At 41.7% G+C, this 22,195-nt stretch overlaps 2 protein-coding genes across 5 annotated transcripts; one reads left to right on the top strand and one right to left on the bottom strand.

The window, feature by feature from the left end:
- Nucleotides 1-1,002: 1,002 nt before the first annotated feature.
- Nucleotides 1,003-17,309, top strand: pds5a (PDS5 cohesin associated factor A). 3 transcript variants are annotated; one of them, XM_011612594.2, is made up of 33 exons: nt 1,003-1,142; nt 2,050-2,202; nt 6,733-6,936; nt 7,263-7,349; nt 7,427-7,524; nt 7,668-7,794; nt 8,541-8,621; nt 8,713-8,853; nt 9,749-9,864; nt 9,948-10,042; nt 10,155-10,300; nt 10,418-10,569; nt 11,120-11,233; nt 11,385-11,466; nt 11,575-11,623; nt 11,700-11,839; nt 12,095-12,210; nt 12,993-13,098; nt 13,223-13,383; nt 13,513-13,636; nt 13,747-13,905; nt 13,997-14,065; nt 14,223-14,359; nt 14,480-14,603; nt 14,752-14,956; nt 15,109-15,223; nt 15,307-15,439; nt 15,550-15,669; nt 15,839-15,901; nt 16,091-16,242; nt 16,330-16,399; nt 16,475-16,719; nt 16,946-17,309. In XM_011612594.2, exons 2-33 carry the CDS (start codon nt 2,089-2,091, stop codon nt 16,947-16,949), a joined length of 3,849 nt encoding a protein of 1,282 aa, XP_011610896.1. In that variant the 5' UTR covers nt 1,003-1,142; nt 2,050-2,088; the 3' UTR covers nt 16,950-17,309. The 3 variants fall into 3 exon arrangements, with proteins under 3 accessions (XP_011610896.1, XP_029706032.1, XP_003972219.2); XM_029850172.1 differs by lacking the exon at nt 1,003-1,142 and adding an exon at nt 1,283-1,435; XM_003972170.3 differs by lacking the exon at nt 1,003-1,142 and adding an exon at nt 1,583-1,734.
- Nucleotides 17,310-17,754: 445 nt separating this feature from the next.
- Nucleotides 17,755-22,048, bottom strand: ube2kb (ubiquitin-conjugating enzyme E2Kb (UBC1 homolog, yeast)). Of its 2 annotated transcripts, none has more exons than XM_011612595.2 (7): nt 21,186-21,338; nt 20,549-20,642; nt 20,396-20,454; nt 20,080-20,162; nt 19,904-20,003; nt 19,708-19,836; nt 17,755-19,401 (listed from the first exon to the last, which is right to left on the bottom strand). In XM_011612595.2, the coding sequence occupies exons 1-7, from the start codon at nt 21,321-21,323 to the stop codon at nt 19,327-19,329; spliced, it is 678 nt and encodes a 225-aa protein (XP_011610897.1). In that variant the 5' UTR covers nt 21,324-21,338; the 3' UTR covers nt 17,755-19,326. The 2 variants fall into 2 exon arrangements, with proteins under 2 accessions (XP_011610897.1, XP_003972207.1); XM_003972158.3 differs by lacking the exon at nt 21,186-21,338 and adding an exon at nt 21,371-22,048 and having other exon boundaries at nt 18,204-19,401.
- Nucleotides 22,049-22,195: the final 147 nt, after the last annotated feature.

Raw genomic sequence — 22,195 nt, 5'->3', positions numbered from 1 at the left:
CTCAAATATTTATATCGAGACCAAACTAACTTGATAAGCTTCGTAAGCATTGACTCATTTTCAGCCATTTCAGGCGTCTTTATGCATGCAGAGCCACAAATTATAAGAATAAAAGAATACTTTGAGCTCATGCATGTGTAATAACGCCCTGTTATATTGTTATTCACTTCAAATGTGGCCATTCCTGGCTGGCTGTGTAAAGGAAGAGAAGGGGGAGATAGGGCAGGAGAGGACAGAAAAATGGACACACAACAAAGAAAGCCTAAAACACTGGAAAGTTGACAAATGCTTATTAACAGCTCCTGTTGTGCTCATCTCTGAGGGCCAAACACATTGTATTTCTGCAACTATTTGCTCTACAAAAACTTGATATTTTTTAACATGTTTACCTGCACCCAATGTTACAAAAACTGTTTTTATATCACGCATAATGTGGAAAAAAATCTATAGTGTCAACGTACAGGTTTAATAACAATTACATTGAAAATAATAAAGAACAGAGCCACACCTGCTAAGTATAGATCAGAATAGCACATTTAGATAAAACTGAAAGACAGAATTGAAATGAAGTTCAAAGTCTGTTTCGGAATCAGAATATCTCCCGGTTCAGAACCAAATTCTCACCACCGTTTGAGTGGGTTTAACCGAAAGTGTGTCCGTTATTTCAAAATAAAAGATTTCCGCCGCGGGACTCGATTCTTCCTTGTACTATAGAAATATAGTCTCTCGATGCAGTCAATGCGATCAGAATTGGTATTTGTGAAAATATATTATATTTCTGACTTTTTCCATCCGAAAAGTAGGAAAATAGGTTAGAGGAAAATTCCCTATTTAGTTGTATGTAGAAGGAAATACATGAGCCATTCATGACTTAGATCGTAAAATAACACTGTATGTAGGAGTGTGACACCTAAAAACATATTATAAGCAAGAATTTGACCGATTTATTTCGACGTGATTTGAAAGAACAAATTGTTTCTGACTCCCGCCATGAACGTGGTAATGCTGTGCCCCGATGGGCCTGAAGGGGGCGCTTGACCCTCAGTCTTCACTCACTACTGGGTGAACCAACAGAGAGCTTTGTGCCGAAAACTAACCCAACCTGTGTCAGACTAATGAATTAAAACGGCCCCACTTGAGAGGTAACTATTACCGGCGAGACGCTAGCCAGATATACCGACTCTTTAATCGTGGTTTTATATTTGTAGATGGATTAATATTGCATTTGTTTAGGGGTGCTAAAATCTCTGTGGAAGCAAGTTAGTGGTGTGAGTGGAGGGCTCAAGGCTACGGTAGCTGCCCTTCCTCCTGGAAACTAGCGGCAGTACACAGCGATGCGTTAAAGTTAAAAAGACAGTAACAAGTAAATTAGCTTCGTTTTTAAACTTCATAAAGTTGTTGCACTTGTTTGGAACCTTTTTTATTTTACTATGAGGTTGGTCATTTAGGCATATATTTGAATATACTTAACTTGCTTCAGTGATTGTAGCTGGTGATGTGATGGGTACCTGGACAGTTTGAGGCCTAGGCTAGCAGAAGTAGGCTAACCAGTTAGCGTGAGCGGCTCCGGTGTATTAGCTGCTAGCTGCTAATATTAGGTCCTTCCCGTAAAACGCCAGTGGTTCTCCTGTGATGTTTGCTATCGAGCTAATTTGCTAAACCCTCTGACATACGCTGGCTGCTCGTGTTTTTGGATCCCTCATGGCACAATTTACCGTTTCACCCATCCACAGGGTCAGCGAATCTTTATCCGTGGTAGTTTCTGGAGCTATATAATAATGGATTAGAAATTAAGGCGAACTGTGGAGTTGATTTTAGCTGGCGTGCTTTAGCATGCGAGCTAATAATATGCACAATGCTGTATTATTGTTGGCTTGGCTTTTTGCCCTCAATGTCTTCCACGCTGGTTTATTATCCACTACAGCTACACGCTGCTATCAGGTTTAGTGATCGAAATATGTGGTAAACAAATGAAAATTAGGTTTGCAAATATGATTTTTGATAAGTGCAATAGCATGTTGGGTTGAACTTTTGTTTTCTGACCCATAGAGGCCAGTAGAAGACCGTCTGGACGAGACAGCAACGAGCATGGAGTTCCCACAACAGCAGAAAGCAGCGGGGGAAGGAAAAATCACTTATCCTCCTGGAGTGAAGGAGATCACTGATAAAATAAGCAATGATGAGGTGGTGAAGCGATTGAAGGTATTGTAATCATTCTACATAGTTGGCATGCTGAGGTTTAAGGGTTGGGAGTGATAAGGTGATGGCAAGAGTCTGTGGAGTTTGGGTTATAACTTTGAATAAAAGGGGCCTTAAAGCCAGCCCAGTGTCTCCTGTCAGGACGGCGTGTTTCTAGTTTTCTGTCCTCTGTCCATTTCCTGTGCTGTACGATCAGGTTTTATAGTTACTTAAATACAATCATCTAAAGTTAAGTAAATGAGTTGGTCCAGAACTCTCAGTATCTGAAACACAAAGTTCTTTGGACAACAAGGCGGGGATGCCTTGTCCTTTGGTTTGTTTTAATACAGCAGAATCTCTTTGAATGAGATTGGAATGACACACGATGGTTTCAGATCAGAATCGTGGAGTTTCTGCACCTAAGAGAGACAAATCTCCCATCACACGTCAATAACAGGACCGTGCTTTGTAAAAATGCCAACAGTTGAAAAGCAAGTTTGGTTTTCCTGTTGTTGGAGGAAGGCTTTGTTTGTATGTGGATTCGTGCTGATTGGTAACAGGAAGTTTTGCAGTTAATAGTGCAAATAATGCAACACTGACAGACAGAGTCGAACCTATCTCAGCAGTTTTACTCTGCACAACTCAGTCAGGCCTCTGTCTTTGAGGTTTTTGCAAAACATACTGTAGATGTTAATATTTTAATCATCAGTCAAGGAACAACAGAGATCAACAGTGTTTCTGTTGGCTGCCGTCAGGAACATGTTGGGGCCTTGATGGCCAAAAGTTGTTCACTGTTGTTGAGACTTCAGTCAGTTGAGATTTACAGGTTACTCCAGTTTGCTCCAGCTTAACATTTACTTCCTGTCTATTCCCATGTGAATATTACTGCACCAGAGTCTGTACTTTGATAATCCTGTCACTTAAAGTCACACCTTCAATTAGATTTGCAGTTAATAATTACAGTATGTTTTATCTGTAACACTGGGTTTGGTCCTGTGGTTTTGATGTAGCAGCAGTCTCAGCTCTAGAAAGGACGCAACCATATTTTGGAGTCTCTGTTCTTCACATTTGACTCATGTCACGTTGAGCCTGGGCGACAATGTTCCTGGGTTTATCGTAGGTGTTTTCGACAGGAAGAATCCATCATTGTCATTTATTTTCTCCAGGAATCTCTCAGAAATGGCCCTGCTGACATGGGACAGTAGATCCTAGGGGTCGTGTGCAGATCTGCACTGTATATTGGTACTGTGGGGGGGGTATCATGCTGGGGAAGCTCCTTTAGGCTGTGTCCTTACAATGCAATTAGGTTTTAGTGTACAGTATGTGCATTTGTCCCTTGGAGACGTGAGATATTGTGTCTCAGGTTGTTATTACATTTTCTGCACAGCATTGACGTGTTGATGACGCAAGGTTTCACAATCGAGTTCACAAGCTATTAAATATAGATTCCTAATCTTTTTGGTTATCATATATTAGAAAAATGGACCATCCATTTACAAAATGAACATTATATTTACTGCATGCCGCTGCAACATTTCCATATAGTTTAAACAGTGGAGCTACAGAAATACAGCTGTTGTCTGGTAAAGACTTGTGGAACTTTAAATTGATTTAGAACTGAGGGTTGATTATGGGAGTTAGCAAGCCAAACCATCACTATGCTAGCCCTATTGAACCACGGGCATGGACAACACTTGTTAAGTCTGACTTGAAATCGGAATCCACTGGTTGATTTTCTTGAAACTAGCTGCATTATTAAAATGGATTAAATTTAACGCCTCTTAAATGAGTCCCACGCCTCTCAGATGTAGACAGCTTTCACCAGCTGGGCTCCAATGGTTCGAGCTACGAATGACAGAGGTGTGTGTGTGTGTGTGAGAGCGTGTGTGAGTGAGCATAGGTCTCTGCGGTCCGCTGGAGCTGTTGGCCCATCCCCCACCACTCAGATCAGCCCCGTTCAGTGAGCTACGCTGTGCTGTGTTAGCGTGCTCATGTGCACGCTATGGTTTTAGAGGGAGAAATAGTTTGAAGTCGAACTTATTATAATTATCACTTTACAATTATTTAAGCAGATCCTGCAACAAGAGTGTTTGTGGTGATTCCTCCCCCGAGTCCTTCAAGTCTGAAAACTACAAATAGCCACTGCAGTGTTGTTTAAAACGGTGGTTCATGACTTTCCGTTCAGCCAGTCAACATAACTGCAGACAATAATAAAGGAAACATTTTTAATGTGGACTAAAGAGCCGTTTATGACAATGAACACCACTGTTCTAATTTAAGTTTAAAGTAGTCAAGAGGTCTCCATGATAAAAACACAAATATTCTGCATACGATACGAGCTAAATATTATTTTTTAGACAAATAAGAAACTGAACCCAGAAAATAGTCTTAACTCATAAATCACCAGAAATCTTCATATGTTCTGTGGTCCCATACTGCCTCAATAACACTTGGCATCCTAAAACATATCTTAAAACATACATAAATAACGTACTTTACAAGTTTTTTGATAACCATTATGTTTTAGCATGAATAGAGATAATAGAGAAACGACAGTAATTTTATTAGACCCAAAGTGACCTGACACTTGTGTTTCCCCAGGGATCAATCATTATAATCTTAGCCCTGCTGAGGTTGACTCTATTGCTGAAGATGTAGCAACCTCACTGAGAATCATGCTTGATTCTGTTGCCCCCCTGAAAAAGAAAATAGTAAATCAGAGGAGGTGTGCCCCCTGGTATAATTCACATATCAGGACCCTCAAGCAGAAAGTGCGAAGACTGGAAAGGAAGTGGCATTCTTGTAAAATAGACAGCTATCATGTAGCCTGGAAAGACTGTCTATTAGTTTACAAAAAGGCCCTTCGCAAGGCTAGAACAGCTTATTTTTCTTCTTTAATTGAGGATAATAAGAATAACCCCAGGTTTCTTTTCAGCACTGTGGCCAAATTAACCAAGAGTCACCGTGTTTTAGATCCACGTATCCCTTCTTCCCTTAGTGGTGAAGACTTCATGAGCTTCTTCACTGATAAAGTTCTAGCTATCAGAGAGAAAGCTAACCAGGCCAACCCAACAACTGGACCATCACCAGATGTGTCGACTGTGGGAACATACAGGTTCTCCAACGAGCCCTTAAACTCCTTCAGCTCTATATATTTTTCTGAGGCGTCATCGCTAATTTAGAAATCCAAGACCACCACGTGTCTTTTAGATCCCATCCCAACACACCTGTTGAAGGGTGTTTTACCATTGATAGGCAGTTCTATCCTGGACCAGATCAATGGTTCTTTAGTGTCAGGTTATGTACCCCGGTCCTACAAGGTGGATCACTGTATCCTGATGTCTTAGCAAACTATAGGCTGATATCCAACCTTCCTTTTATCTCTAAAATTCTTGAGAAGGTTGTGGTGACTCAGTTACTGGAGCACCTGCAGAGAAACAGCCTGTTTGAGATGTTTCAGTCAGGCTTTAGAGCTCATCACAGCACAGAAACAGCACTTCTTAAAGTCACTAATGATCTTCGTATAGCTTCAGTTCATGGACTGGTCTCTATGCTGGTTCTGCTGGATCTCAGTTCTGCTTTTGATACAGTTGATCACAGCATCCTGTTACATAGACTGGAACATGTGATTGGGATTAAAGGGACAGCACTAGACTGGTTTAGATCATATTTGTCTGATAGATACCAGTTTGCTCATGTCCATGGTGCTCCCTCCTCATACAGTAGGGTTAGCCATGGAGTTCCTCAAGGTTCTGTACTTGGACCAATCCTCTTCACACTGTACATGCTTTAGTTAGTCCATGCATTTGTTACTTCCAGGCTGGACTATTGTAATTCTTTATTATTAGGGTGTCCAAACAACTCTTTAAGAAGCCTCCAGGTGATCCAAAATGCTGCAGCTAGAGTTCTGACAGGTATTGATAAAAGAGATCACATAACTCCTGTAATGGCGTCTCTTCATTTCCAGTGGAGGAAATGCTGGTTTTACCGTCCTTTCCTCAAAGCTCTAAGTGGTGTGATCATTACCAGGAGCTTTGTGGTGATGGATGGCCTAAATCATGAACAAGAATTGAAAGTGACACTAAATGAAAATCAATTATTTGAAGCCTCAGACTGAGATTCATGTTCAGTCTGAACACGTGTCGCTTCAAATACTGCCATTAGGACCAACAGTTCACAAGGTTTAAAATCCTCTTTAAAGACTATTTTGATGCACACCTTCAGAACCTTTACTATTTCTGCCTTTACTATTTGTTTTTAATTGCTTCCTTCCTTGAACAGATTCTGGTCCTCAAGATTTCTGTTGGTGTATTTCTGCATCTGTCTTTACAAACTGCAGTTTTAAACTCATTAAACAGATCAGTGAAGTCCTGCAACATGTTTAGAATAGCACAGAAATCCTCATCATAACATGATTTAATCCTCTCGTGTTGCAACAGTGCAGATTTGGGAGACCACTCACAGTAATTCATTGGTTTATAAGTCTCATGTGTGATTCTGTTTTTTGATAATCGGTCCCGTCTGACCCTTCTGCTTTGCCCTGCTGTTCCACAGATGGTGGTGAAAACCTACATGGATATGGATCAAGACTCTGAAGAAGAGAAGCAGCAGTATCTCGGCCTGGCTCTCCACCTTGCCTCAGAGTTCTTCCTCAGGAACCCAAATAAAGATGTACGGCTACTGGTGGCCTGCTGCCTGGCTGACATTTTTAGGATCTACGCTCCCGAGGCCCCGTACACGTCCCACGACAAACTCAAGGTGTGAAACAGATTTTGGACAGCTGCAAACAATTCGCTCTGAAGTAATAAATTTCAGGCTCTGAGAAATACGATTCAGCATCAATCATCTGCGTTTAATCACCCGCTGTGCCTGTGGGGCTGACACGTGCCTGCAGGTTTCACCAGCTTTTGCTATAAAATAAATCAATCACCGAATTATCACCGTCAGTTTTTCTGCACAACCAGGATAAAAGCCCAGGCTTTAGGTTAAACGGGGCTTTATTAGAGAAAACCCCTCTTGCGCCACTCATTATGATTAAAGTTCTCTCCGTCACAAGTTTAAACATACCAGTGTCTCTTCTCCAGGAAATCTTCCTCTTCATCACCAGGCAGTTAAAGGGCCTGGAAGACACCAAGAGTCCTCAGTTCAACAGATACTTTTACCTACTGGAGGTTTGGGACTCATTTAAGATTTGAATGATCGAGAAAGTGGAGAGAAAGCTGCAAATTATATTTATGTGTCTGTTTAGAATCTGACGTGGGTGAAGTCTTACAACATATGCTTTGAACTGGAGGACTGCAACGAGATCTTCATCCAGCTTTTCAAAACCCTGTTTTCTGTTATCAAGTAAGTTGCTTTTAAACCGCTCTTATTTTCCCTTTAGGCTTTTACAGCAGCATTAAGTCTTATTTTAAAGACAACATCGCAGCAGGAACCTTTTTCTTTGTTCTTTGGTTTATCAGAAATAACTGGTTCCTCTGTCTCCTCAGTAACAGCCATAACCAGAAGGTGCAGATGCACATGATGGATCTGATGAGTTCCATCATCACGGAGGGAGATGGAGTTACTCAAGAATTGCTGGATACTATTCTCATCAACCTCATTCCTGCACACAAGGTAGGAGACTGGGAAGGCCCTGCAATCAGACAAGAGTAGCTTTCTGTGGGTCACTTTGATCTTTAAGGCTTTTTAGCCTTGTGCTTAGCTGCTACTGCTGCTATGAATTAATGTACAGTTTGGTTTTGGCATTAAACATGAAGCTATAAATATTCATTTCATTGGTATTTTTAATCTCTGTTGGTGGGCAGACGCATCATATCAGTTCACTTCTTTCGCCCTTACCACATTCTCTTGATGTCATAACCACGTTTGTTATATTTGCCTCACTGTGGCCCTGAATAAAATCACAAGTTTGCCTGAGTCCCAGAAGGGATGGTGACACCTGGTGTCGTACTGACATACATGCTACCGATTTAAGATGATGTGTATTTTAACCTAAACCTGCTCCTGATTTTTAGTATGGATAAGATTACGGTACATATGTGTTGTTACTTCATAAAGGCTCAGAATTACTGAGCACAGCATGTGGGTGGGTGTTCTGCCACATATGGCCTTGGAATGTATAGGCTTGTAACATATAAAAGTAACTGTTATTGTTTTTCATCTGCTAAATTAGTTCTGTCCAATAATTAATAAAAATATTCCTTTTATGGGTAGAGGATGCTTGTAGGAGCTCAGGAGCTTCTTTATATAAAGGTTTATTTGGGAAGGCTGTCAGTTTTAAAAATGAGACTACTTGATCTTTTCTAATCCCCACCATTACTTGACACGACTAACCTAATGTTTAACTTTCTTTACCACAGAATCTGAATAAGCAAGCATACGATCTCGCCAAAACTCTGTTGAAGAGGACTGTCCAAACCATAGAAACATGCATTGCAAATGTATGTAACTGCCTTTGTAGCTTTCCCTTTTAATTTACATGTAGTTTGTTGTGTTATGTATGAGGTGATAATGCATTTTTCCCTCTTCCAGTTCTTTAACCAGGTTTTAGTGATGGGCAAGTCATCAGTCAGTGACCTGTCAGAACACGTCTTTGATCTCATCCAGGAGCTTTTTGCTATTGACCCGATGCTGCTTACTTCCGTCATGCCACAGCTGGAATTTAAACTAAAGGTTAATACCAACCTCATATTCAATCTACAAGCGATGGTTGATGTCCCTGAAGGACCCACAACTAAATATGTCTCACATCAGTCTACATGAAGTTACTTTGTTTTAACAACAGTTTATAAAAAGCTGTCCAGTGGTTCCCCTAATCATTACTGTAATTACCGTTCCTTAAACTTAAACAATGAACAATCTAAAACACCCCGATGGCCCACGTCTAACATCTTCTATTTTCATCGTGGTGGCGATTGCTTTTGCCTTCAGTCTGATTTGTGCAGTGGAAACACCACGGCCGCCTGCTCTCTGCGTGTTCACCCAGTCTTCCAGAACGTTTTCAAGCTCGGGCCACCTGCTATGTTTAGGTCTAAAAGCTTTTGTCGTCTTTTTGCTTTCGATCAGTTCTTCAGGCGGGCGTCTCCACCTTCTCGGCATTGATTACCGTAATGTATGCCAAGATTACTTGCGCCAGCTCGATTTGCTTCTTCAACCGCCAGAGTGATCGCTTTTAACTTAAAAGCCGCATCATATGCTTTTCTTCTAGTATTTTCCATGTTGATGAGGGTTAGTAAAAATGACTGATTCACAATAGTTGTGATAGTGCGCCACAAAAAAAAACATAAATAAGCCTCACCGTAGAATAAACCGCAGTGTTTAAAGTGTAGAAAAAAACTAGCGGCTTATAGTCCGGAAATTACGGTACCTTTATTTGTGTCATCCAGTTAAGCCATGAGTGCCTCAGGCTTTCAGCAAACATACCACAAAACTATGCAAGTCTTTGTCACACTTGAGCGGTTTGTCAAAGGCTGCTTTTGTTATATTGTAGCATTTAATTCTTTCTATTGCTGTCAGTTAAAAGTTGTTTTCTGCCTCCCTCTCTCTCCCCTCTGCTCCTGCATCATAGAGTAACGATGGCGAGGAGCGACTTGCGGTGGTTCGATTGCTAGCAAAGTTATTCGGGGCCAAAGACTCAGAGCTGGCATCACAGAACAGACCCCTGTGGCAGTGCTTTTTAGGACGGTCAGTCACTTGTGCTCATTGTCGGTTCCATTCAATAAATATAAGAAGTGTTTTGGGTTACATTTCATTGGTGTCTTCCTCAGGTTCAATGATATCCATGTTCCAGTCAGGCTGGAGTGTGTAAAATTTGCAAGCCACTGCCTCATGAACCACCCGGACCTTGCCAGAGACCTGACGGGTGAGACCTTTTACACTGTTTTCTGCCTCTGCTATATCATTTAGACTTTCCCAACTACATTCTTTCCCTTTGATCATCCTCCTCAACCAAAACCTTCATGTTGTCCAATCAGAGTATCTGAAAGTTCGGTCCCATGACCCAGAGGAAGCCATCCGTCATGATGTCATCGTCACCATCATCAACGCTGGGAAGAAAGACCTCAACCTGGTTAATGACCAGCTGCTGGGCTTTGTACGGGATAGAACCTTGGACAAAAGGGTGAGACAAGCTCAGCACAGAACACTGCTGCAGAAATCATGACATTCTTCATTCCTGAAGAATCGTAATAGAACTTCCCTCAATTTTATTACTTTTCTGTGCTTTCTCATACCCCAGTGGCGAGTACGTAAGGAGGCCATGATGGGTTTGGCTCAACTTTATAAGAAATACTGTCTGCACCACGAGGCTGGAAAAGAGTCAGCCCAGAAGATCAGCTGGATCAAAGACAAACTGCTGCACATCTACTATCAGAACAGCATCGATGACAAGTAAATAAACATGTTTCAAAGTAACCATTCAATCAAAACATTTTAAATTGCTTCTCAGACTTGTGAAACAAATATATTTTAACAAGAAAGATGACATCAGATCCATCAGTACTGTCTGGAACAGATCACTGAATGAACCGGTTAGGAGCGCTGACAGGAGAAGATTTATTTACTTTGACTCAAAACCATCTTTTACCAATAATTGCACATTGTGGTCACAGTGAACTGAAGAAAGGGCTTTCAAATGTAATACCAAACTTGAGTTATAAATCAGTTTTTTTTGTGTGTCTAATCATTTTAGCTGCCAAGAATCCTGCTTTTAAAAAATAAACTTCATTTTCAAAATTTCTCATGATCTGTGACACTGAACAGTTGTGTCAAGACAATGATTCAGCAACCAGGTCTAATTATAAACCAGCATAAAAGCACATTTATCCAGTCTGTCTCCATATGTTATTACTAGTCAGTAATAGGAAGAGGAAATTCTGTGTATTATGCCCTCAAGTTGAAACAGGGATGTTATCTGGTTTAACTGTCCTGTCTGCTGTAGGTTGTTAGTAGAGAAGATCTTTGCTCAGTACATGGTCCCTCACAGTCTGGAAACAGAGGAGAAGATGAAGTGTCTCTACTACTTGTACGCCTGCCTGGACACCAATGCCGTCAGGTCAGAACACTATGGTGTCAATCATTTGGAATGATGTAAACATGTCTTCTTTTGTTTTTTCCTTCTTTCTAAATAGATGTACTTCAACATTCCCACCCTTAGTGTGCCCACATGCAGCAAACGTAACTTCACTCAATTGTTTGATTTACAGAGCTCTGAACGAGATGTGGAAGTGTCAGAACATGTTAAGAGGTCTGGTGAAAGAGTTGCTAGACCTCCACAAGCTGCCAGTGGTGAGATAACATATACTAACAATCTCAAGTACTGCTACATGTGTCATCCTCAACATTCAGCATCTATACAACTGACATTTTCCTCTTCCTGACTCTTCTTGTTGCCAGTCTGAGGCCAATACCACAGCTATGCTTGGGAAGCTAATGAATATTGCCAGTGAGTAGGAACTACATACCCACCCCCACCCCCCATACACAGACTTTTTCTTCAAAATGGCGTTTCCTGTTTACAGAGAACCTGCCAGATGCTGGGAAAGCCCAGGACTTCATGAAAAAATTCAACCAGGTTCTCGGTGAGGATGAGAAGCTCAGACTCCAGTTAGAGATGCTCATCAGTCCCACCTGCTCCTGCAAACAGGCTGAAACCTGTGTGGTGAGTAGATATTACTTGCATAGGGAGAAGAGGCAGCTTTAAATCCTAAAGATCATTTTGTTCTTATGAGCTGATGTGAGCATTAATGCTGTCGCACAAATTAATCTCCACTCTCAGCCAGGCCTTATGTTACTAATTCATGTTCAGTTTAAGTGAATACCAGATTTGTGATGGGCACTTTTTTAAACCCATCATATCAACTATATTAACTTGTTAATAAGGAACTTCGATGGTTGCTCTTTCACCTGTGTACAGAGAGAGATTACTCGGAAGTTGACCTTTCCCAAACAGCCCACCAACCCCTTCCTGGAGATGGTCAAGTTTCTTCTGGAGCGCATCGCCCCTGTCCACATTGACTCTGAGGCTATCAGGTCAGAAAAAAATCCCAACCTCAACACAAGATAAATGTTACTCTTGGCTATAATGATGTGAAGAATGCCAGCTGGGTGTAATTTGTAATACCACCCAAAGGGGTGTTATTCAGATCAGATTTGAAAGAAATGTGCTGGATAAAAAAAAATTACCTTTATTTACCAATATTTCTTACAAAAAACTGCTATAAAGATTCGGCCAATGGGTGTTTTCCTCTCCTAGGAACAATAAAGTAGCTCATTGTGTAATAAAACAGGCTTTTCACATTCACTGAGACACCTGGTGGCAGAAAAGTGTACCTGCAGACCTGAGTTGAGTGGAACGTTTAACCCTTCACGATGAATGGAAAAACACCCTAGACCCAAAAACATGCATGTATAAGCAGCTTCGGTTTTACTAATGTTCAGAATAGAGTTGCCCAACAGTTACATTTTCTGACAGATGATTCATTTTAATTCATTCACTCACATTTATAATTATTGTGGTTTGTGTTTCATTCTGATGGGGCAAAAACACTGACAGATTATATGTACTTAACAAGTGTTATATTTAAACTAAGAAACAGACATGTTGATCAGAAAGTCTGCTGACTAAGAGCAACTTTATGTAAACTAACATAGACGCTGCAGTTGTGTTGAAATTTTAAATTAAATTAATAGTTTAAATGGGTTAATAATGACAGCCCTAGTTGTAGGATATCCAAAATGTCTTGGCTATGTCGCACTCAGAGCCTGACTAGTTCACAGAGAGGTATATTTATTTTAGAAGTTGTGCTTTTCAGTGCTCTGGTGAAATTACTCAACAAGTCTATTGAGGGCACAGCTGATGATGATGAGGAAGGTGTCACCCCTGATACAGCCATCCGCTCTGGCCTGGAGCTCCTCAAGGTACTGTTCTAAAATGTCTGCAGCTAATAAATCAGTTCTTTTTGCACATAGCGGATGTTGTCATCACAAGAACAGCAGGATTAATTAAGTGAATGAAAAGCTCATATGGTGTTGTGTCCTCTAGGTCCTTTCATTCACCCACCCCACAGCATTCCACTCCGCAGAAACCTACGAGTCTCTGCTTCAGTGTTTGAAGATGGAGGACGAAAAAGTGGCTGAGGCAGCCATCCAAATTTTCAGAAACACAGGACAGAAAATTGAGACGGAGCTACAACAGATACGATCGTAAGGATATATTCCTTACTCTTTATAAGTGACAAAAGGTTGAGTTTGGGTTTTTAGATGAGAGCAGATCTTCACTGAGCACCTGGAGATAGACTGCATTTGTAATGTTTGTTTTTGTGTTTGCATCAGAACTTTGATTCCTATCCTGCATCAGAAAGCCAAGCGTGGAACTCCTCATCAAGCCAAACAGGCTATTCACTGTATCCATGCAATATTTAACAACAAGGAGGTGCAGCTGGCACAGATATTTGAAGTGAGCGACTAATCTAATGTCTACCCAGCCACACCGCTCCGTCGCTGCGGCTTCTTTTGTCTTGCACTACATTATCATTTTTTCCTCTTGTTCTTCCCCACCTCCACCAGCCTCTGTCACGTAGTCTGAATGCGGATGTCCCGGAGCAGCTCATCACTCCACTCGTGTCTCTTGGTCACATCTCTATGCTGGCCCCAGACCAGTTTGCCTCCCCAATGAAGTCTATTGTGGCCAACTTCATTGTGAAGGACTTGCTGATGAATGACAGGGTGTGTGCAGTTCCTAATGCTCACAGACACTTGTGTGGGTGTGATTGAAAGATTTAAAGTTAAAACCTTTTTGATATTCATCATTTTACAGTCAGCTGGAGACAAAAATGGGAAGCTTTGGACTACTGATGAAGAAGTTTCACCTGAAGTCTTGGCTAAAGTAAGAGGGAAAGGCCACAGTGGTGTTTGTTACTACTCTGACCTGAGCTGTTTCCTATTTATGTGCTTCTACAATCAACAACATAGTTGTTTGTGGTATTGGAACAGAATTTTTAAGTTATAGAGACCCATGTTTTCTATCCTTGTCGTGCTCGCAGGTGCAGGCCATCAAGTTACTGGTACGTTGGTTATTAGGAATGAAGAACAACCAATCCAAGTCAGCAAATTCCACCCTGCGTCTTCTGTCAGCCATGTTGGTCAGTGAGGGAGACCTCACCGAGCAGAAGAAGATCAGGTAACTGACTGACTGTAACCTAGCTGTGCTGAGTCCAGATGGTTGTGCACTGAAGGACGTCAGCCGAAGATGTTCTTGTATGTCTTGCTAACACATCTTTGCTATTTCATGTTCCTTCAGTAAGTCAGACATGTCCAGGCTGAGGTTGGCAGCAGGCGGCGCCATTTTAAAGCTGGCTCAGGAGCCCTGTTACCATGACATCATTACACCTGAACAGTTTCAGCTCTGCGGCCTCGTCATCAACGTGCGTTTCCTTTTTACAGTCATAAAGAAGCATTCATTGATTAATTGAATTAGGAATTCCGGCGTTATTCCCTTTGGTTGCCATGAGATTGAAATGATGTGTTTTTCTTACTAAAAGCTGTGTTTGTGTCCACTGTCCTTGCATCCAGGATGAGTGCTATCAAGTTCGTCAGATCTTTGCTCAGAAGTTGCACTTGGCTCTTGTCAAACTGCTGTTGCCCCTTGAGTACCTGGCTGTTTTCGCCCTCTGTGCCAAGGACCCGGTGAAGGAGCGCCGTGCTCATGCCCGACAGTGCCTCCTCAAAAACATTTCCGTCCGCAGAGAGTACATCAAACAAAACCCACTTGCTCAGGGTCAGTGTTCTGTGAAGGCCATTACCATAGTAGCGCTCACATGCAGTTGAGCTAAATATTATAATTTTTTAAGATTTATTGATTGTGTTCTATTAGATTTGGTTCCAGTTAAACACACTGATTTTAAAGTGCTTTATCCTCTTTTACAACAGAAAAACTTGTGTCACTCCTTCCTGAGTATGTTGTTCCCTACATGATTCACCTGCTGGCCCATGACCCAGACTTCACAAAACCACAAGAATATGATCAGCTCAAAGACATCAAAGAGTCAGTCCTGGTTTTGTTACTGTGATCATTCGTATAAAACTCAAAAAACAACCTATTTATAGTGTTTCTCCTTGTCTGTGCAGGTGCCTCTGGTTTATGCTGGAAGTGCTGATGACCAAGAATGAAAACAACAGTCACGCATTTCTTCGAAAGATGGTTGAGAACATCAAACTGACCAAGGATGCACAGTGTGCCGATGACGTAAAGGCCAATGAGGTTATCACGCACATCTGGAGCGCAAATGGGTTTATGTTACAGATGATTTTCCGTCTGTATCAGATGGTCGAGGTCGTTGTTTTTATTGTTGTTTCATGTTGCAATTGCAGAAGCTGTACATCGTCTGCGATGTCGCACTCTTTGTTATCGCCAACAAAAGCACTGCGTGTCATCTGGATTCTCCCAAAGAACCTGTCCTGCCCTCCAAATTCTTCCTCTTACAAGACAAGGCAATGCACACTTGGAAGATCCTTTTTAAATTGATGCATAGAAGATACTTGAACAACTCAGAAATACAAGTCTTATGATGATCACAGTTAGTTAATGGAAATGCATGCTTGAGACTAAGTCACATGAAATGTTTTAACAGCTGATTTTTCCTCCAAATTCCATCAACAGGATTTCAAAAATGATAAAGAGTATTTGTCAACAGAGATGAAACAGTTGCTGCTCACTGGAAAGGTAACTAAAATAAATCCTTCCTGAAGGTGTTCTGTGTGAGTTGCTGTTAGATTCAGTTGTTTAGAATTGTGATTGTTTGAGCAGAAAATGGGTGGATATTATAAGTTTAGACTTATTCAACTCAGATTCATACAGTAATTACATGTACGCATCTCAAACTATAATTCTGCTGTCTCTGTTTTTGCACAGCCAAAACCAGCTCCAGTGTTGGCAGCTGTGAACAAACCTATAACAGTACCGGGTAAAAGGGTCTTCCCCAAGACACCCGCGTCCTCGAACACAGTCACTAACACCAGCACAAACTCCAGCCCGCTGAGCTCATCCAGCATCAAGAAGAACAGGTACAGCCGCCACACACACGCTTGTACACACACACACACAAAATGCACCACCGTTTAGTTTAACTGACATTTGTGTTGTCCCAAAAGCAATGACACCACAGAGTCTTCAGCGCAGGAGAACAATGAAAATCCAATCATTAAGAATGAGATGAAGAAGGTAAGGTTGTTATCAGGACACGTACAACATTGTTGTAGCCACTTATTCTGAGTGAGGCTTTCTCATCTGGCCCAGGTGGAGCCAAGTCAGAACGCGACCCCGAAGGCTGAGATGGAGACTCCACCTGTCAAACGTCGCGGCCGTCCACCCAAATCAGCAGCTGCTGCCTCTGGCACGGCTGAAAAAGGAACACCAACAAGCGGCGCGGGCCGAGGGAGGAAAAGAGCGGCTGACTCTAACTCATCGGCAGACTCGGTCAACAGCAAAGTGTCAAAGCAAAAGAATGACGAAGGGTCAAAGCGACAGATCGACTTGCAAAGGTAAAAAGACGGAGTGCAGTGATGTAGAACACAAATCAAAATGAGTGACAGCTAGTGCTCTCTATTAGAGCAACAGTCTGGATCACACTTTTTCTTTCTTGTTTGAGAGTAAAAGTCTGAGGAGACGCAGCCATAGTTGACCTGGCCCAAATCAACACGCGATAGGTTTTGTTGTTTTGATTGATTTTTCAAATCTGTGATCTTTCTGTCTGATCCCAAATTTCAGGTAAAGTGGAGTGAAGGTGAACTGGTGCTGTATTGGAAACTCTTCTTGACCCTCCCAGACTTCCACAAGATGGTCCTCTCTGACTCTTTACACTCTCCTGGACACTTCATGGACCTTTCTTAAAACACACATACATCCATGAGCAAACACGCACCTGTGACATTCTAGAAGGTTTTAAATACATTGTAGTCATAATTTGAAGCTCATTGTATGTAGGTCTTATTTTAAAAACTTTTAATTTTTTCCCTTTGTGTTTGTTGCTCTTTGCTTCTTTTGTGGAGCCATTTTTATGAAAAAAGATGGACTTTTTCCAAATGTTGTAACCTGATGATTGCTTATTAAATTACTTGGAAAAAACACCCCTCTATTATGTGTCCTCTTGCTCTTCAAGTCACAATTTTTTGATTTCAGGTCATCCTTTCATCTTCTGGGTTTTGTGAATTTGATAAACCAGTCTGTATATTTTATATATCAACTGTAATGTTTGAAGGGCTTTATTTCCAGTATGTTTTGGCAGCATCACACTGGTGCAGCTTGTTTTTTTTCCATATATAATTAATGACTTTGAATGCATAAATTATATCCCTGTACAATTATGTGTTCAGGTTTTTATACCATCATCTGTAATTTTATTAGGTAATACTTGTTTTTAAGCATCAAGTGATGGCAACCTTTCAAGGTTTCATTGAGATTTATATTTGTAGTTAATGTATGCCTCTTCTAATATTTGATTTTGTTCAGAAAATAAATGCTTTTAGTTGTCATGGTGACATGAACTTGTGTATGAAGTGCAACCAAACAAAGAAGACAATGGTTGATCTCTTTTTTAATCAAATGGGAATAACACTGTCACAATAAATACCCATGCTGTGGTTACTGCCGATGCCCCTTCAGGAAACCAAGGAGGATAAACAAAAAATGGAGAACATGAGATGCCACAGCCCTGCTCTCAATTCTTCGTACAACACCGAGGGGGTCTCTTCTCTCAAAAAATATAGATCCAGCCATCAATGTTGCACTCTACCGGTAGGATAACTCTGTCAAGAACTAAACTATTTACAGATGATGTAGCTGTCGTGTGGCTGACCCCTGATCAGAAACTTGTTTCTGGCTCTGGTTGGTGAGGATTCACCTGCGATGAGCATTTTATTCCGGATACCTTAAAAAGCATGAAAACCTGCTGTCTACCGCAGATTTCAAGCCACTTGCTGTGCTTAAGACATCGTTCACAAACCTCCATGAGGATTTTATTTATCTGAAGCATCTCAACAAGTTTCAGCATGTAGGGCCTGAATGATTACTTTGAACCCATGATGGAGGCCATGATGAACAATATATTTTTAAATGCAGCTTTAAAAATATGAATGGCTTTCAGAATCCTGTTTCTCCTTGGAGCTGTCTCATGGTCACAGCAGAACCACTCACCACATTGAGCAAAAAACTTTGGTTCCCTACAATCACTGCTCAGGATCGTCCCGCATCTCTTGACAGGTTACCGGGTGACCCGTCAACCTGCATTTGGCCAAATAAAACAAGGCAATATTAAATGTTGTGCATGAGGACAACGAAAGACCAAAGGTTAGACAGCGGTGATGCAAAACAGGGGTGTTCTGAGGCCCTGAGCTGGCCAACGGCCCAGAAGTGTGGCTGTTCCACCTCCTAGACAACACACTAAAGAAAAAAAAAGAAAAAAATCCAGCATATTCAGAAGTTTCTGTTGGGTCACAGAAGCTTAGTTCTCACAATGTCACTGTAAACTCAGCATAGTTGATATTTAAAATAATTTGTTTCAGAATGGCGTGTATATTCCATTGTATTTTCAAATGTACACACATCTATTTACAGATACCTCTTGTTTTTTTCCTTTCGTGCATCTGTGAAAATATTTTCTTTTACAATTCTAAAGAGGAAAAAAAAACATGCACATTCAAACATCTGCACATGAATGAAGCATTTATAACTGCTCAGAAGAAAACAATTCATGTTGCTCCTGCGGATCCTCCTTCAGTCATGTTCGTTTAGTCCAGGAGACATTACAGTGATAAATGTCCATCAAAGATGAACCTGTTCAAAGGTCCGAACAACCACCAACACCAGCTGTGAGAGCAAAGCCTCCTGGGTAATCCGCCAGGATTGAACCACTGTTTTTTTTGTAAATTTCAGTCTTCGTAGGACTACGGAAGACAAATGCAGGACCGAGACACCCTGGACAGGTTACCCTGATGGAAGCAAAGACCGACTATTGAAGGCAGATGGACTGCTGTCAAGTCTGTAGCAACGGTGAGGCTGGATGACGGCTCAGACAGTGGTGGAAGAGCGCTGGGGAGATGCGGGTAAAGCCTGATGAAGGGAGGATGTGATCCTGGACACCCAGAGGGGGTTCAGTTACTGAGGAGCAGCTCTGTCGCCGTTTCAACGTCCCAGGATTTTGACGATAAGGCCGCTATTACTGCATTCTGCAGGCAGGAAGGCAGGGAGGGAGGGACAGTAGACAGAAGATGTCCTGATCCATAAATGATTTGAGACAAACGCCATCACATGTGTAACATTAATGTTTTTACTTTCATCTATATGTTCTGTCACAACTCTCCAACATTCTAGTAAAACTAAGACTTGAATAATTCAACAAAACAGGATTTATTTACTCATATATTAGATTATATATTTTCTATAATTAGGAAATGGAACCTGTTGTGCCAACTACATTTCTACAGATTTTCCACACAAACCATCACTGACAAATTCTCCTGAAGAGTTCTGACCTTATCGAAGCCCATCGCACACAATTTGTCGATTTTGCGTGTGTAGTCGGGACTCGAGATGGGGGCGTCTGCGTAGATGTGAGACCAAAGCCGAGCGGTCTGTTTGAACATTTCTGGGTTCTGTTTGTACTGAAGAAGCAGAGAGGGAGCGTGGTAAGTACAGCGCAATAACATATCAAAGCACAAACGTGCTTACCTGGTTTGCTACGACGGCGTCCTGTGGATCATCTGGTTCTGCTGCAGCCAGAAGAGCCTGTAGTGACAACAAGACCGTTCGCAGGGTCATCGCAGCTGCCCTGAGTGACACAGGTCCAGACGTTATGCCGACAGCATTAATAGAACTGCTCATGCATTCAGATGCTTCTCACTCACCACTGATCTTTCAAAATGTCCAGACATATCGCTCCTGTCACAGAACTTATATTAGGATGCCAGATTTTTGTGATAAAACGCACCTGAGGGGAAAAAAAAAAGGCCAACTCATAATTGTTTGAGAGAGGACACACATGGACAGATCAGACCTGATAGATCAGACACAATAAAGGCCATAGTGATGATGTGGATTCTGAACTAAGGGCAGGAAACAACACTTGTCATGCTAACAAGAAGAATTTGTGCAAGAACTCCCATTCTAGAATCAGAGAAGCACAGAATGCAGAGTAAATACGGGAGACACCAAACATCTTACCTTAGGGGGGTTAAAAGGGTAGGTTTCTGGAATTTTAATTTCTAGATGATATTTGCCACCTTTGAAGAATACAGTGAATGATTTAATACTGCGAACAACGTGATCTGATCACTGATGTTGTGCAGAATAGCGATCATGGAGGTGGGAGAATACCTTCATATGGAGTGTCTGGTGGTCCAGCTATCTCACCCCGCAGCTCGGTGAAGTTGTCGCCGACCAATTCTACTTTTATCTGGTTTTTTATTGTCTGGGCACACAACAATGGATAGGATTAGTGTCTTTTATCGTTATCAAGAAAATAAGAAACAATTAATGGGGGAACAAGATATATATTTTCTTTGCCCCGTTTCTTTTACTTTGTTGAGGAAATAAAGTCAGTGGGTTGCTGGAAAAGCCCTTAAAACACTCAGCCGCTGGTTTAGCCGCGCTAAGCTAGCCGTGATTCTGCTGGGCTGTTAATAACAGCACAGTTTGCACCAAATACCGGCGCTAAAACGGTCAGATGAGGAAGGTTGAACCCACTTGCTCAACTCCAGAACGATACCGACCTAGCATTACAATACAAGCTAATGCTAACTGTGGGTGACATGTCAAAAGAACCCAACTTTTATTGAGCTAAAACCCATTAAAACAAACTCCCCGTGACTCTTTTACAGTGAACAAAAGAAAGACTTCACAGAAGAGGCTCGTTAAACTCCGAGCGGTTTCGGTTTAGTGTGGCATTGTTGGATGATCCGAGAGGGCCTCGGAGTTGGCCAAAATGAATCCACGGTGTTTCCTTAACACGCACCTGCCGCGACAGGAGGGCTGCTTGCCCGACCCGATACCGGGCTAAAGCTAAGGAAAGTTCTCCTGCCCAGGCCCAACCGACAGACGCGGCGTTGAATTCCGACGTTAGCAGAGGTAATTTGGGTCTCAGCCAAAACATCTACAGCCGCTTTGCCTTCCGGCTAAAGGGTTCTAACATTACCGCACCTCTTCGCTCTTGATAACTTCTTTAAACTCCCGCTTGATCCGCTGGACCGCGATGTTGGCCATGGCTTTGCTGCTCTGCTGCTGCTGCTGCTGCTGCCTCTGCCTGCAAGGAAGACCCGGGGCCCCTGTGTGCTCCGTGTGTGGAGACTCCAGCTCCTTTCACTTTACCCGTCCAGCTGCTTCTCTTCACTTCTGAGGCAGCTCACCGTGTTAACAACTTTAACAAGCCCAGAACATGCACCCAAATGGCCGTTTCAATGGAGCAGCTACTGGAACTTTTCCATAATTAGTGGTTCGCGTTGAAAAGAAAAATCCTTGGATTTTCCCTCATTTCTTTGGTTCATATTTACATGGGTGTAAAGGTCAAGCAAACAAAATACATCCTTGATCATAAAACAGCCGACTGTAGGCGTCAGAATTCACTAAACTGGATTTGTTGATCCTTTTGCTGTTGGTAAAAGTTTTCAACAATCATATTTTATCTTGATCTAACAGTGCCAATAGATTTTTATTTAGATCCGAGCATTGTCTCTTATCAGAAGTGGGAATGTGAAATGCGAGTTATTATAAGGCAGGAAAATGTTTGTATCACAAAATAGGGAAAAATAACTTTGCATTTTATGTGCTCCATTTTATGTGCTCTGGTTAGATGTTATCAACCGGCACAAAACAGTTGGTCTTTGTGTACAAACGGAATCAGTAAAAAAATAAGTTTGCAAAAATTACGCTGTACTGTGAGACAGTTTGACGATATGTAATAAACAATACAGCTGACTTTTAAGACCAAATATTCATCAGCTCAATATGTGTGTGCTATTTTAGTTA

The sequence above is a fragment of the Takifugu rubripes genome, chromosome 17 (assembly GCF_901000725.2).
Source record: "Takifugu rubripes chromosome 17, fTakRub1.2, whole genome shotgun sequence".
NCBI lineage: Eukaryota > Metazoa > Chordata > Actinopteri > Tetraodontiformes > Tetraodontidae > Takifugu > Takifugu rubripes.
This window is presented reverse-complemented; position numbering and strand designations above follow the sequence as displayed.